Source organism: Anoplopoma fimbria, chromosome 9 (genome assembly GCF_027596085.1).
Source record: "Anoplopoma fimbria isolate UVic2021 breed Golden Eagle Sablefish chromosome 9, Afim_UVic_2022, whole genome shotgun sequence".
In the NCBI taxonomy this organism is placed as follows: Eukaryota; Metazoa; Chordata; class Actinopteri; order Perciformes; family Anoplopomatidae; genus Anoplopoma; species Anoplopoma fimbria.
The window spans coordinates 14,230,026-14,247,012 of NC_072457.1; the positions used below are offsets into that span (position 1 = coordinate 14,230,026).

General features: G+C 40.8%; 1 protein-coding gene across 1 annotated transcript; it reads right to left on the bottom strand.

Moving 5' to 3' along the window:
• Positions 1–1,168: 1,168 nt before the first annotated feature.
• marchf1 (membrane-associated ring finger (C3HC4) 1) lies at positions 1,169–14,222 on the bottom strand. Its single transcript, XM_054603822.1, has 7 exons — positions 14,173–14,222; positions 13,882–14,062; positions 6,782–6,832; positions 6,204–6,277; positions 3,522–3,702; positions 3,287–3,431; positions 1,169–1,491 (listed from the first exon to the last, which is right to left on the bottom strand). The coding sequence occupies exons 1-7, from the start codon at positions 14,220–14,222 to the stop codon at positions 1,169–1,171; spliced, it is 1,005 nt and encodes a 334-aa protein (XP_054459797.1).
• Between the last annotated feature and the right edge of the window lie 2,765 nt (positions 14,223–16,987).

Here is a 16,987-nt window from a genome sequence, read left to right on the forward strand (position 1 = left end):
AATGCAGTGATCAATACCTAGATGGTGAACTCAAAACTGTCAAAAAGTTGAGTGTGGAACGCTGGACACTTCTCACCCTCAATGTTGCTACAGTGCGGAAGGGAGGGGACTACCGAACCCCAAAAATTGGTGGCAATTTAGCTAGCTAACAATAAGTTAATTATTATTTGGTTTTATTTCAATTGACAAGTGAGCAAACAAGGCAGCAGATAATTTAGCGGTCAAATGTTGGAGGTTATTCTCCACCTAGGTGCGATTTACCATTTAAAAGATGAAATGATCAAATGTTGCGATAATCATTTCCAGTAAGTGCACAACAGCTGTGTTTGACTAACTTTGTCCAAATTCAGTTATTGCACAAGTAAGACTTTTTTTTTGGGCAGTACTACATGACCGTGTACTAAAGTAAGTATCCGAATTAAGAAACAGTACAGGTTTAAGATGAATGTAGCTGTCAGTGCTTAAATACCTGGATGTGTCCAACAATTTTATCTTTTAACTATCAGACACCAAATGTAGTGAAAACAGAACGGCATGCAAACCTTTCAGCATGATATCTGCCCTTTAACGCATCATCAGCCTGGCGGGTCAGGTTTGAACTGCCTGTAAGTGACAAGCAGCTGCTCTTGAGTTACTCAGCATTTTCAATATTTCTTTTAACTGTTTAACTGCTAATATTAATCCATAAAAATTCTAAATCTTAACAGTTAAACGGTTAATTGTTAACTTCTTTGAAGCATACTGAGACCTTGAAAATGATACAGAGGGTGTTCACAACTTTAACTCATGTCAGTGCAGTTTTAGAAAGTGTATATAGGAATAAAACTCAATATATCACATAACTACAGTCTTCAAAATCTTCTCTTGCTGATGGATTTATTTTCTGAGAAGCCCCTCACCTCCTCTCTTCTCCTTTTCTCTGGCCTTCCACATTCTTCTTTACTTTGTACATTCACGTCACTGCAGCCCTTCTGGCTTTCAGTTTTCCGTGATCACTGAAGGACATTAAATCCGTCTCTTGTGTCTCAACATCAGTAATCACAGGAGCTGAGATGAACACCACTAAAATACTGTACGAGTCTAAACGACAGGCTGCTCACACCAGCTTGTGTTGTTGGATGTGCCGGGTGTGACTCAGGGTCCTTTTCTGAGTGGGAGGAGAAATGGGTCAGACGGGGTTTTGTGCCGGCGCCACCGCAGCCTCCACGGACATCTCCGAGTCATTCTGTGCCTCTGGAGCCGGGACCGGAGGCGGACTGACGGGAACCTCCACTGTTTCGTGCCTGCCGTTGGTCAGGGTGCTGGTTCGGGCCTGAGGGTGGTGCATGTCTTTTTCGGGGCAGTTCTGCACAGTGATGATGCGGTTGAAGGCCTTGAGGCGGCGCCACAGCTGCAGGTAGACTTTACACTGGATGTACATGAAGATGAGGCCGCCAGTGAAGCCAATGCCCACCACAATCAGCTTGGTCCAGAAGGGCCACTCGAGTATGTCTGAGGAGGCACACACACACACACACACACACACACACACACACACACACACACACACACACACACACACACTGTAAGTCAACCTGCAGGACGCGTGATGGATCATGATGGTGGTGTGTGCAGAGCTGTGCTTACCATATTCCGGATAGTATTTCAGAAGAGAAATTCTTCGAAGTGAGTCTGCAATCAAGAGTGAGTGTAATTTCTCTTTAATTCTACGACCTCCGAATAAAATCGTGATGCACCGATACCGATGTTGGGTATCGGGTCGATACTGACTCAAATAGCTGGATCTTTTCCACACAGTGATGAATATAGATTATTATAAGACACTGATATCGGACCAGTACTAAATATCGGCCGACATCCAAAGCTCAGGTATGGTGACTGAAAAGTCGGATTGGTGCATCCCTTAATGAACAAAAAATGTGTTCTGCTATTATTTACTAGATATAATTAATATATCGGAGGTCCTACAATAATAGAATAATACAGAACGCTATGATCACAGCACAACACACAACACCATCAACAAACACAACAATGAACAGAAATTTCTAAAATAATCTAACATCTGAAACTTGACGTGGCCTTTCAGAGACTTTTGTTTTCTGAGCTTTATTTTTCGATCATAGATCTTGCTCTTTAATAAATGCTTTTCTCTCAAAACTTGATAGCTAGAAATTTGTATTTTTATATATATATTATAATAACAAAACATAAAAACATAGTGTTTACTTTAATGGAAGTGTTTGTCAAATTTCAAGTCTCACAAGAAAGTAAAATTTTCAACCGATAACTGCCTAAAAAGTGGGACATTTATTAAAAAATGTTGCCTGTAGTCAGTTAAGTTTGTAGTTAGTAAGCAATGCTGTAGTTTAGCGAAATTGAAGATGTCTAAGAATGAGTGTCATCACTAGATGTAGTCCTCTAATGTGCAGAAGGACAGGAGGGGATGACATCAAAGTACATTTATGAACTGGGAGGTTTATACTAAACAATATACATATATTTACCACTAGTTTTACTAGAATTGGAGAAAACATGAAAACCGTGGATGACTACACAGGAAATGTATCTTCACCACCAGAGTCAGACATGCGTAAAGATCAACAGGTGCCCAGTTCAGGTTTTGACCACTAGGGGCACCAGAGTGCAGGGCTTAAATGGTGCTGTGTTAGGAAAGTACTAAGTATCAGGATGAGATACAAACTTCTGTGGAGGGCAGTAATACATATAGACATTTTTATATAATGGAATAGTTGCAAGACCAACTGCTTATAGCATTATAACTTATAGCTTTGTAATACTCATATTTCTATCTTTATTTTTTATTGTTGAGCTCTATTTTTCTCATTTGTATTTCTACACTTATTAAAATCCTTTTTCTTTATTGTACACTAGCCTTTTTAGTTGAGATGCACCGATACCAATGTCAAACACTGACTTCAATCCAAATCCAGATAGCTGGATTGGGCCAATCTGACATCTGATACCATTATTTTATTAAAAAACAATTGAATACATTTATATCTATGTATGCTTTTGTTATATTTTGTTTTACAAAGTAAGGAAAGAAATGTTTAAGTCATGCCTGAGCCTCACATATAAAGTGCGGCATAGAGCTCATTAATTAAACTCTGGTATCGGATCAGTAATCAGTTACCAAAGCTCAGGTATCAATATCATAACACTTTTACTCTGTGTGTCTCTGGTATGTGAGAAAGAGAGAGAGAGAGAGAGAGAGAGAGAGAGAGAGAGAGAGAGAGAGAGAGAATGGGGGGAAAGTACTCACCGCCCTTCCCAAGTCGGATCTCTTCGGTGGTTCTCTTGACCAGAACGTAGACTGACCAAAACATACACATTATTGCTATCAGGTGAAACAACACTGAACAGAAGATCTTCCTCCTCTCGCCCTTCGTCATTGTTAGCCCCTCCCACTGGAAGACGGAGAGATGGAGATGTGATGAGGGCCAACATTATGACAGTTTTTTCATAGCTGTGTAATAGAGTCATGAGCGCGTGCCTACCTTGCGTAAAGGTTTGAGCTTCGTCTCCATAACAAAGTCAAACTTGCAGAGTTCACAGCAGCGAGTGTCTGAGGATTTGATCCACTGGTTGAGACAGGTCTGGTGGACGAAACTCAGGCTCCCCGTGCAGCGACATGGCATTATCAACGGGCAGTTGTCTTCCCCCTCACAGTGGCAGATCCTACACACACACACACACACACACACACACACACACACACACACACACACACACACACACACACACACACACACACACACACACACACACACACACACACACACACACACACACACACACACACACAGACACAGAAAATAACACATGCGAAAACATGAGAGGAGGTTCTGATATGTAGCCTTTTTACTATTTTTATGGATTGATTTTGGGGGTTTCTTTTACATAGTTTCCCTTTTTGGTCAATAAAGTTACAGTTCACCCTATCAGACACACCCACAGTCATATAAGGTTCACAAACACCCACTAACCTGCAGGCCTCCATCTCAGAGTCATCAGAGTACTGCCGTATTGTGCCTCCGTTCATACCACAGTGTTTCTGTGGTGTCGGCACCGACATGTCCCCGCCCCCTGACCCCTTCTCCTGGTAGCTCTTGGTGATGAGCTCCTCACCGTCCTCGGCCAATGATGAGCTGTCTCCTGACTTGTGACGCTTCTCCTTGTCTCCGCTGTGTGATCCTTCCCTCTGCGAAACGTTACCGTCTCTCTTGATGGAGGCCCTGCTGCTGTGGCGCTTCTTGAGGCCTCCGCCGTCCTCCACCAGAGGATGGTTCTCCTTCCCTTCCTCTGAGCACACCGACTGCAGCTCCATGATCTCCACTTTGTCTTCCCCTCCATTGCTCCCATGCTCTCCATCCCTTTCTCGGCTGCTTCCACTGCGGTGGCGCACTCTCCGGGCTTTCTCTTTGCTCCAGCTGCGGGCATCTCGCCATGCTTCATCTTCAGAGGTCGAGTCTGACTGCGGGGCCCCAGAGCAGCGGAGGCGAGGCGGGAGCTCTCTCCGGTTCTTGGCGGTCCGCTCCCTCTTCTCCCCGTGCTCGCTGCGGTCCGAGCTGATGCTGCGGTCGCTCTGCTCCTGTTTGCCGTTGGTCTCCACGCAGCCGTTGGTCTCCACGCAGTCGTTGGCGGTGCAGCTGTTCCTCTTGCGCCGGTGGCGGCGCTTCACCTGCTTCTTCTGCGCCTGAGCTGAGGAGCCCCGAGTTGTGCCGGTGATGGTCATCGCAGAGGCGTGTGTGTGCTTGTTGTGTTTGTGTGATTCAGAAACATCCTCCTCTAAACGGGTCAGCTGGCTCGAACTGAACACACACACACACACACACACACACACACACACACACACACACACACACACACACACACACACACACACACACACACACACACACACAAACAAACACAAACACACAAACAGAGAGGTGATAAGGTGAAACGAGATGAAAGAGACATGAACATAATGACATTATTAAAATATTTGGGCTGAAACCTGACTGTTTGCACTTAAAGGAGATTTTTGCCTTTCTCCAAATACAATGGATTAAATTTCACAGGGACTATTTCTAAAAAACTAAATAGTTCACAGTGAGAGAACTTTTATTTATTACAAATCATCCTGAGTGACATTCTACACCCACAGAAAATAAACAGTCTACACAGATAGGAGTAGGTTGTGATATGTAGCCTTTGTACTATTTTTATGAATTTATTTTGTTTTGGGGGGTTTCTTTTGCATCCTTGTACAAGAGAGTTTCCCTTTTTGGTCGATAAAGTTAAAGTTGAACCTATCGTGCACACATCCACAGTCATAATAAGTCATTTTGCTGTTCCTGATGTTCTTATTGATATTGTAATAGTGTACTACGGCATCAATAGCAATGCTGCGAGTTCTCCTAAATAACTCACACAAGCCACTTAAGAACGACTCCGTTTGTACGAGTGGTTCTTGCTTGAGGACCAATAAGTCTAAATTCAGCATATTTTTTCGATGAATGTGAAACACATTTAATTAGCTGTTCCTTAAAACTCCCTCCAGCCTCCGTGTTAACAGGAAATTATGTTGACGTGACAGATGTGTCCTTCACGTTGATTAGGGCAAAGTAACAAGAGACAGAAAAATGTGACATAATTGAACAATGAGGTGAAAACAAAATGTCAAAATTGATTGATTTATTATCAGGCTGGGGAATCACAATAGAAAATGATGAATATGGAACGATCTGAGCATGCTTTTTGACAAATGGATATCCAAGCACTCACATACATAACGTGTTCACACTGCTTTAAAACCCAGCAACCTTTCAGCCTTTAAGTCAAAGGACTGGGCCTCAGCGTGATGACCACGACATCAGTAGATAGAATAACCTGAAGGATCCCATTTCTGCCACCAGCCATCTTCCCCTCATTGATCGCCCTTTGGGGGCATCATTCGACTTCAGCATCCATTTCAATTTTGTTAATGCCATCTGGGTGCAGCAGACCATACTAATTCCGTCTCTCACTCAGTGGAGCAGAAACTGTGCATGTAAATATCACAGAGGGAACCGTGGCGGCTCATGAGCTCTGAGAGAAATGTTTGTGTTGGCAGATATTCAAGAAACGTTCGGTCTTGTACATTCAACCCAGGTGACTGTAGTTCCGGGTAAAACTGAAAGAGACAGCTGTCTCACCTGCATATGTCCTGAGAAGACGGGGTGATGGATGTTTTCGAGGCTGTGGTTAATCCGGTTGTAGAGTTGCTGGCCTGAAACAACCCACAGACTCAATTCACGACTCTTGCATATTGCTTCGCAAGTACAACAATCAACTTCAATCAACCATCACAAGTAAAAAAAAAAAAAAAAAAACATCAAAACGTCTTTACACACCTTCTAATGACTACACAATCAAAATGAAGATTTATATTGATGATAAATCGGAAACATGAATGATCTTTGAGCTTAATTATTCAATTTTTGGGCTGTTAGCGGGAATAACAACCCAAGATAAACTGACATACTGCCCTGAAGTATTACAGCCTTATAGAGTTTTGCTAAAATCTTAGCGTGTACACATCTAGAAACCACAGAGAAACACCAGCAGTCATTTTTCTGGCCACCTGACTAATCTCAGTCCACTATCCTCTCTTTTTAGCTCTGGTTTGGCCTCAACAAACTCATGAGAAATGTATCTGAGTCTTTAGCTGATAGACATTAGAGGCTGTGACTTTGATATTGGCCCTTTAAGCGCTCTGATATTCAGCGGTTACCTTGGAAATGTTGCTGGATCGACTCCCTGAGCGCCCGGGGCCCTTCCTCCCCTGCAGGGAGAAGGAGAGACAGAAAATCATTAGAGACCACAGAGAGACGTATGTGATGCTTTAATGACACCTGGCAATGCACCCTGAGGTGTTTAAACCAGTGATTTATCTTTATATAGAACATTAAAACAATATTTCACCGCACTCACATGAACACTAGAGCTAGGGTCTCATTTATCTAACGATAACATTTCAGTGTGATCTGCTGCAGATTATTTTCATCATCATAGTATCTGCAGATTAGTAATCTGGAAATTGAGTTTATTAGTTTAGTCCATAAAATGTCAAAAAAAAAGACGATGTCCTAAAAAAAGTTCATTGATACTCTTGGCTATTATTATTTTGCCAATCAACTAATCACTTAATCTACTGATTGTTTTCAGCTCTAACCTGCTGTCAGTTTAATCTTTCAAATATTTTAGAAGACTTTGTTTACTTCTCATATACATTTTCATTTGTAAATTCTCCACAAGGGCCCCCAAAAATGAGTGAAATGTGGGAAATGTGGGCTCTTTCCTTCCTGGGTTGTTAAGGTAGTTATATATAGATATAAAGACAATTTGGATAAGCTAATGCTTTAACTCAGAAAAACAAAAACATAATAATTAAACTAAGCAGCTTCTAACATCCACGTGTGCTATAGCAGAGTTATTGGATGTTGACTGGCTGTGTGTTGATTGGTTAAAATCCAGCGTCAGGAATCATGCTTGGCCACGTGTCCTTGTTATTCCATTGTGACCTGAGCTAAAGCCAGCCAATCCTATTACCTGGTCGTCCTCTTCTAAGTGAACAAGACGCCGCTCTGCAATGTGTCTCTATTTAAAGCAAACTAATAACACTTTTTTTAGGACTTCCTAGAGTGACAGTTGCTCGAACTCAACTCAAGACATTGAACTCAACCCTCAGACACCTGTGGCCTCCTTTAATTCCTGCAGCATCTTACACAAGTTTCAGTTACCAATAGACCATTCTCTGTAGAAGTTACCGAGTATTGTTACTGATAAACCACCATGAACAAAATAAATACCTTCCAAGTTATCTGAATCATTTTCTTTACAAGTTATTTTCCAACACACTCTCAATCCAGGTCAGTGTACAAGCCGGCAAAGTCTTTATCAAAATATTTGCGATGTTATTTTATTTATTTAAATCATGATATATTAGATTTTCTGAGTAAATACCTGAGAAAGTTTCACAATTATGCAAAAATCATATGTAGCAAGCATTTCTTAAAGTATACAATGTATATCGTATATATACATATATGTATATATGTATATATCCCCCAAATGTTGTCGAGCTGTGTCTCTGTGTTCACATGAGTTAAATCCGCTTTGATTTAAAAACATTAAATAAATGGATTCCGGCTGAGAGTATGGTTGCAACAGGGATTTGGTCCATAAAATGAATTTTTTGGGCCCAAAACATCAGAGTGTCTAATCAGACAATGTTGACCTCACACTTACTTTGTTTGGAAAGATATATTTAGAAATTACCAGATTTATCAAGACAATATATGAACTTTAAGGAGCAACTTCAGCAAGAAATCAAAACAACTTTTCCGCCAACACTACTTCCAGTTGGCTTTCATCCCGAGCTGGACTGGTGATGTTACTGGCTGCCAGATGCATTATGGGATTAAATACGTCTCAGAAACACCTGGAGCCTCAGCTGTCTACTGTGAAGTAAAGGTGCTGGATTCTGTTTGAGCTTTGTGTCAGAATTAGTCCCCAACACACATGCACACACATGACCCCTTGTCCTTCTATCTTTGTGAGGACACTCATTGACATAATGCCTTCACTAGCCCCTTACATTAATAATAACCTGTACTATCACAACTGAACGCCAACCCCAACCCCAACCTAAACCTAAACCTAAACTTAAACCTAAGCCTTACCGAACCTTAAAACCAGGTCTGAACTCTGAAACACTTTGTTGTTCTGTCCTCACAAAGGCAGCTGTACAAATACACACACACACACACACACACACACACACACACACACACACACACACACACACACACACACACACACACACACACACACACACACACACACACACACACACACACACACACACACACACACCCATACATTCACATGCCGGTCCAACATTGAACATGCGATGAGGAGGAGCAGGATGATCTGCCAACTGTCTGGTGTTGAGACTGGAAAGTGGAAAATGAAGTGAAGCATAGAACGTTGGAGGAAAATTTGATTTAAAAGATAATGGTAAAAATTCTAATAAATCCCACAAAATAAGATCAAAAAACAATACTTTCTGACTTCGCTTCCTGTCTGTGGCTCTCAGCCCCAAGAAGACATAAATATATAAAAACAGGTCACAATTCCATCTCAGACCGACTTCTGATCGTTTTTCAAAAATGACTGTGTGCTGTTGGCTGCTGTGTATATGTATGTATATTCTTAAATGTACATGTTCACAATATTTCAGCAACCACAGTTTATTAGTACATTCTTGCCATTTTTTCTTTGTTTCTCCATTATATTTATAATTTTCTCTTTGTTAATTTGACTGTTGATTTAAAAAGAAAAGAACAAACTTCCCACATAAGTCCAAGATCTTCAAATTTGCTGTTTTCTCTCAATAAAGACAGAATTGCTAAAAATCAACAATAACAAAATCAAAAAACAAAACCTGTCTATATGTACAGATATAGATATATAGATATTTGTGATGTTTGCTATATCAATTAATTAAATTTAATTAGACTGAATATAAACTTTAATTTCTTTAATTAAAGGCCAATTAATTTCCATGTACATGGATATTGTATTTTTCAGTAAACATTACTTAGTTAGGAATAAGGACTATTTTCAGCTGTCAATTCGTCTGTATATTTAAAGCAGCAGGAAGTGCAGTCATGTCATCCTCCCTTTGGGAGCAATTGAGGTCTATGGCACAGAGGATTTAAATATATAAGGCTTTGGCTATACAGATAGATCAATTTATTGTTTTGATCTTCTGAAGGAATTTGTTGAGTATAACTGTTTAACACTACATTTATTCGTTTTTCACATTTTCCATTTGTTAGTTTCGAACTTCCCTCAATTTAATATTAATCACCAGGCCTAGGTGTATAAAGTGTAACATGTTTCCCAATCAAAATGTATTGAAATACTCAACAGTTCTGATGGCCTTGTGACACACAGACTCAGCCATTTTGAAGAAGAAAAAAATTAAATCTTTGTTATCTTTTGTTATTAAAATCTTAAAATCAACATAGAAAAAGCAACCCACACACAGTCCGTGCAAATCGGTAAAATATATAAGAGAGACACTGACAAGTAGAAGACTGCATCATCTAAGCTGATCAAGGGATTTGCTGATAGCCAGGTTTAAATCAGTAGTCCTGCGTGAAGTCAACGCAAACACTGCAGCTTCCTCTGGGTGTTAGACTACGTGGACTCATGTACGAGGCAAAGAGCGCACGCTTGTAATGGTAGTTTAACAGGACGGATCAGACATTCATTTTGAGCCACAAATCAGAATATCTGCCAATAATTCACATAACTACTCCATAATGTGGTAAAAAAAAAAAGTTAGATCAAAATCAAATTCATTTAGTTATGAGGTACATACCGTGTGCATGTGTGCTATCAGGTGTACAGTAATCTGAATTTGCAAGTGCATGTGCTCATGTAAACCTCAGTGTAGGCTCTTTTCATGAAAGACAAACAATGACTGTTATTTGAAACGGCTTACTTCAGCAGAACATACTGATTTTTGTTTTATGCAGTATGCAAACAAAAAGCAAAATCTACAGTATGCCAAAATACATTGTTAAAGGTTTTGGGGACCTAAGGCATGCAGTCTCTTTTAAAGTCAATAAACATAGGTCATAAACAAAAAAAGATGTACTTTTCACAAATTTTTGCACGATAGTTGAGCTTGTCTACAGGCTGAATTCTGGCCTAGAATACTGCAAAATAACCTGATTCAGCAGTTTCATACTGCATAGTAATGACGAACACAGTATGTTCGTATTCTACTGTATACTACATACTGCGTTCATCAGTAGAATGAATAGGTGGTATTTAATACTGCCAATGTTTAATACGCAAAAGGTGGAGTCTCTACAGCACATGAACACAGCACAGCAAGACCAGTGTGTCAGCTACACATACAGACATTATTGTTTGTTTTTTATAGTAGGATGAGAAGTTTGAAACCAATGTCCTCTTTGTGTTCACTAGAGATAGGTGCAACAGTTGTTTAGTATTGCTTAGCACAAAGATGAGTCTGTTAGCCTGTAAGCTAGTAACCCTTTAATTCTAACAATCCCCTGGATTTTGTGTGAAAAGTCACCAACTTTGACATAAAGTTTTCTTAAACTGTGCTAATCTTTAAATTGTTGCTAGTTTGACGGAGCTAAGCTAGCCATTCCCCCCGCTTCCAGTCTTTGTGCTAAGCTAAGCTAAACCACACTTGACCACTTTTCTGAAAACACAGACTTTAGACTGATATCAATATTCTTATCATCCAACTCTTAAGAAGTAAGTAAGTAAGAGAGCTAGCAACAGTGTTGTTCAAATGTCAACAAGTTGAACTTGCTCTCCACATGTTGATATTCAGTATTATTACTTTCTCTTTCTGACAAAGCCAATAAAGTTTGTTCAAACAGTATTACTGTGTGTGTACTGGTCTGTAGCATCTGTGCAGTGGATGCACCTGCATCATGATCACACTCATATTTTCCCAACTCTTTGGTTCACACCCAATAAACACAGCTAAAGAACAGAAATATAGAAAATGCAATTGATCTTTTCCCTTAAATGTATGAGCCAATGTTTAATATCAGGCTATACAGTCTTGAATTCTTTGAATACGCATAAAGTCTATGGTCCCAACTATATGTTTTCATGCATCTAAAGGTTTTACTCTTCATCACAACGAACAACCTGAAATGTTACCTCCAAAGTGTTCTCAGCCAGCCTTAACCTGACTGGTCTAACTCACAACAAAGCATTGTCAACATCACAAGAAGAGTTAACTACACACAAGATCACAGCAAAACAGACCGCTCCTTCCTGCTGGAGCGTCGACCTACAGTTCAGTGGTAATAAAGTGCTGCATCAGCGACAACATCCAGTTGTTGCTCACCTGAGCGTCTGCTCCTCTGGACACTCTGACGTCGATGCACATAAGAGACTTTGGTGAGTCTATGTGTGGACATGTGAATGTTTCTGCAGAGGGGATTAAGTGATGTAGCGTTGACCGAGGACTATATTTTGGCTCTGGCTTGGGATCAAAAACTCCCTGCAGCCACATTTAGACAACCAACTATGGAGCTGAAGCTGCACCATTCATATTCGGTGATGGCATGTTTTAAAAAGCCTAGTGGTTGTTTAAAATCTAAAGTCTTTGTTTATAACATGAAGTATTTGAAAGGAAATAATTTACCAGGGTTGTGTAGTTGTGGTTGTTTCCTTGGAAACATATCCAAAAAAAACCCAATATCTGCCATCACATTCTGACTCTTTATCAATGAGATGATGGATTCTGTATACATGAATGTGGCCTTCACTGTATGTGAGCAGGTGTACTCACTTATTGACTTTTATATGGAAATCTCTCCTCGGGTTTACTTTTCGTACAATATGTGTAGAAACCAAAATGAATACGGTCCATGCTCTCATGATGGCAGTTCCCTAACCCTAACCCTATGGTTGGAGGAGATTTTCATTTATTTAGGTCACTGACGAATGACAAATGTCTATAAAAGCTAGCAACTAAGACTTTTAGATGCAGATCTTTTTATCCCTGTAGGGCGATGAATAAATTACACCAGAATATTGTGCCAGATGTGAGAAAGTGAAACAATTTTCATGCTACAGCTATTATTCCCAAAAAAACCACCTGTTTCCATTTTAGAAAATACATTCGTAGTGAAGCTATTAATGAGCGAACAACCAATACACACAGTAAAATCCATTCTGGTTCTTGTCCGGATGAGGAACTGCATTTAAACAAACTAACTCTATCTACCGTATTTTCCGCACTATAAGGCGCACTTAAAAGCCTTTAATTTTCTCAAAAACCGACAGTGCGCCTTATAATCCGGAGCGCCTTATATATGGATTAATTCTGGTTGTGCTTACTGACCTCGAAGCGGTTTTGTGTGGTACACGGCGCTCTGTCAACATGTTTTAGTAGACTTTGGTCAACTACAAAGCCGCACCGCAGCAGCATTACGGCCACCGTAGTCAGGAGCGTCGCGGAGTAATACATACTGTGCTTCACCATCACATTACAGTGTGTGTGGATAAGGACCCAACATGGCTCCTCTCAAGAGACACGCTTACGACGCGGACTTCAAACTCAAGGCTGTCAGTCACGCAGTAGAACATGGGAATAGAGCAGCTGCGAGAGAATTCAACATTAATGAATCAATGGTAGGAAGTGGAGGAAGTTTGACTGACTGACTGTTTTGTTTCGCTTAATGCGCCTTATAGTCCGGTGCGCCTTATATATGAAAAAAGATCGAAAATAGACCATTCATTGACAGTGCGCCTTATAATCCAGTGCGCCCTATAGTGCGGAAAATACGGTACTTTAAATTCTGCCCCGTTGCCAGAAAGACACATTTGTGTGCATGTGACATAACATGAGGTGAGGTGATGGTGTCACGCACGGTGTGATGTCCTATGATGAGACATGCTGTTCTATGCTCTGACATAATGTCGGGCTCTATGGAAGTAAAAAGCATCAAATCCCAAGTGAGGGAACAGTGATAAAGGGCTGCTGAAGGGATACATCTTATGTATGTGAGTGACTGAGTTGAAAAGACTGTCAGCTGAAACTGGAAGCTGACACACATACACAATCAAGATCAATGCTCAAAGACCATCAAAGTCCTTCTACCTTCCCGCAACACAAAGCTGGAATCTTAAATCTCTGTAATCTGACCAACTAAAATAGTTTTAATCCTTAACTGCAAAAAAAGATTAAAAACATCAAGCTACATGTTTTATCATTCACCTCGGAGGCTCGAGAACAGAGTAAAGAGCTCAGAAACTCACTTCAGTCTTGTCTTTGGAGCGAGCAGCACTCTTGCCGTTGCTGGCTGTCTCTTTGGCCGGAACCACAGTTATCTGTTGTATGGGCATGCTGCTGTTTCCAGGCAACGCTCCGGTGTTACTCCTACAGCATTCCCAGGATGCCGCGCTGTCCTGTCCGATCTGCGTCTCTGCGTGTGATCCCCTGTCCCATCCACAAGAGGTTTTCAAGGGGAAAGCGGACGTCGCTCACTCTCCTTTATCGGCCCAATCCGGATCATCAAGAGGAAAGGAGTTGGAACGGGATCAGCTCACCGTGGCAACAGGAGGATAGCTCTTGAGATGGTGGGGTGTGAGGTCGTCATGACGACTGGGAAACTACTCAATAGTGTGATCCACCTCTTCCTCCTCCTCCTCCTCCCCCCTTCTCTGCCCTCCTGCTGAGAGAGAGAGACACGGAGAGATAAGAGTTGAGATGGAACCGAGCAGTAAACAAGGCGGCAGGGAAAATGTGCACTGTGTGTGTGTGTGTGTGTGTATGTGTGTGTGTGTGTGTGTGTGTGTGTGTGGTGTCTCTCTCGTCTGGGCGGAGCCAGGATTTTATCGTGCCTGCTGAGTAATAAGCATACGGCCCATAAGGATTAGGGTTTAGCCTAACCTCAATCTCCTCCTCTGACCAGTGCTGCTGCTAATAAGCTTACAATATGTGTGCAAAAGGACAGCAGTCACATACACACAAACACACTCACACTCATTGCCTGATTGTTCAGCGAACCCCTGCTGAGAAACAATGCGTTGATAGATGTTAAGCCGCCTCATTTCTGTCATGTTAAAAGAATAAAGGCCCATTAATCGTCTGACGAACCATGAAGTGAGAAACCTACACAAACATATCAGCCTCCTAACATAATGTGTGTGTGTGTGTGTGTGTGTGTGTGTGTGTGTGTGTGTGTGTGTGTGTGTGTGTGTGTGTGTGTGTGTGTGTGTGTGTGTGTGTGTGTGTGTGTGTGTGTGTGTGTGTATGTTTGAGGTGAGGGTGTAATCCTATTTCAAACCGTCTCAGGTCATGACGATTATGATTGATATAACTGGGAAATTGGTGACCTAAAGCGATCGCTAAAGAGCAGATGCTGAATGAGGTGAAGAGGCGAGAAAACAGAAGTGTCTCCAGAGACGATCACAGAGCTCAGACTGTTCACTTCACTTTGACAGCTTAGTTGTCTTAGTTCAAATACTCAAGGGACTTCCAAGAAGCATTATCGGGAAACTTTTAATAAATTATAAAAACAAATGAATTCCTGCTGCACCTGGAATATTAAACCAGATTATAAAGTTGCAATCCTTTTCTGTTATTGTTAGTGTTACTATATTGTTGATAAACCAGATTATAAAGTTGCAATCCTTTTCTGTTATTGTTAGTGTTACTATATTGTTGATAACAGATGTTGTTCTTGTCTCTTGACTGTGTTTTTAAGTTTACAAGTTGTGTTAAATTGTAACATTTGTTGTGTTTTTATACGGATGCATAAGGTGAAATCTCTACCAGAGTGGGCAATAGAGTCACACTGTATTTTATCGTATCATAAAGAGTTTGTGGTTCAAAGAAGAATGGTAATTCAATCTCCACGTTTTTAATTCAAAGTCGTATATGTAGGCCTTCAACATTTATCATCCATGTTTAGGCTCAGAACATTACAAAGCAGATTTTTTTTTTTAAATTAGGTCATTTTATCGCAGTGTACATACAGTATATCTACTGAAAATACAACTTCTGACAATCTGACATGAACTGTACGTTTGTACGTTGAAGGAGTTTCACTTCTTTTTTATAGAACTTCATTGCGGCTTTATATTCTGGTTCTTTAGCGGGATGTGGATTTGTGACCTGAATATTTGCATACAAAACATTCTATTATCGGAGATGCCATAGACTAGTGCTGAGGTGCCTAACCATACCGTTTCAACACAAACACATTGCTACAATACCGTTTCACCACGGTGGAAATGGGGAACTGGCAACACATTTGCATTGTGTGCTATTCATATGCAACACGCAAAGTTTCCATTCTTTTAAACACATATCGAGAAGGTATAGTTATATATGTATAGTTTATTTGGTGTAAATGACAAATTGATTTGCCACAGGAAAGCTACCTCACCACATGGTTTCCTGCAAAGAGTGTTAGTTTCAGAAACTCTGAATGTGACTACAAGCACTTTTTAAAAACAAATGTCTCCCCTCGTCCAATCGGACGATCCTACCTTTAAAAACACACAAACACACACACACACACACACACACACACACACACACACACACACACACACACACACACACACACACACACACACACACACACACACACACACACACGCACACACACACGCACAGGCACGAAGCCCATCAATAATTAGGGTTAATATGATCTCACTTGAACTTGAGAGGGGAAGTGTTGGTGAGCTCTTCACAGCTCTAGCAAGTGAGGGTAGCAAATAAAGAAGTGGGTATGTAACGTGTCATGAGGCTGCTGTGTGATGGTCAACGCTCCAGTTACACAGTAAGTAATTTTGATTCAGTGTGCAGAGGGAGAGGACGTCACCTTTGAGGGGAAAACAGGGGATTTTACAGATGAAGTGTCCACAGCTGCAGCGGCAGGTGTAGATGGCATCTCCGTTTACGGAGCTGGAGGTGTTGACGATCATGTTCTCTCTCCTGGTGTTCACCCTCTTAACACTCACGGGGATGCTCAATGAGGGATGTGGACGCTTGGATGGTACGACTGCAAACACACACACATTTAGTCACTTTGCAGACACTTTATTCACTCCATACGTTAAAAAATGTGCTTTGCATTTAAAACATCAATGATAATATTGGTGGCAAAAAACAAAACACAGTTTTCAGGTCATTAGAATAACCTTGTTAAAACTTATAATAAAACAGTTTGTTTAAACTGTTTCAGAGAGGTGTTCATACAACTTATTGATCATTTTGGAGGCTAATGTTTGTCTACCTTCATTGATATAGATGTGATGGAGAAAATTCTGGATAATCCAATATAATACCAATGATACCAATAAACTGGCACCATAGTGTTAAGTATGCTGAATTACTTTTCAAAACTATAAA

What these genes read in the sequence shown, in the direction of transcription:
- marchf1 (XM_054603822.1), bottom strand. Translation starts at nt 14,222, where the DNA reads ATGACGACCTCACACCCCACCATCTCAAGAGCTATCCTCCTGTTGCCA. An exon ending in GCTCCAAAGACAAGACTGAA is followed by an intron (nt 6,833 to 13,881) that starts GTGAGTTTCTGA and finishes TTCTCCCTGCAG; the next exon opens with GGGAGGAAGGGCCCCGGGCG. An exon ending in GATCCAGCAACATTTCCAAG is followed by an intron (nt 6,278 to 6,781) that starts GTAACCGCTGAA and finishes GGGTTGTTTCAG; the next exon opens with GCCAGCAACTCTACAACCGG.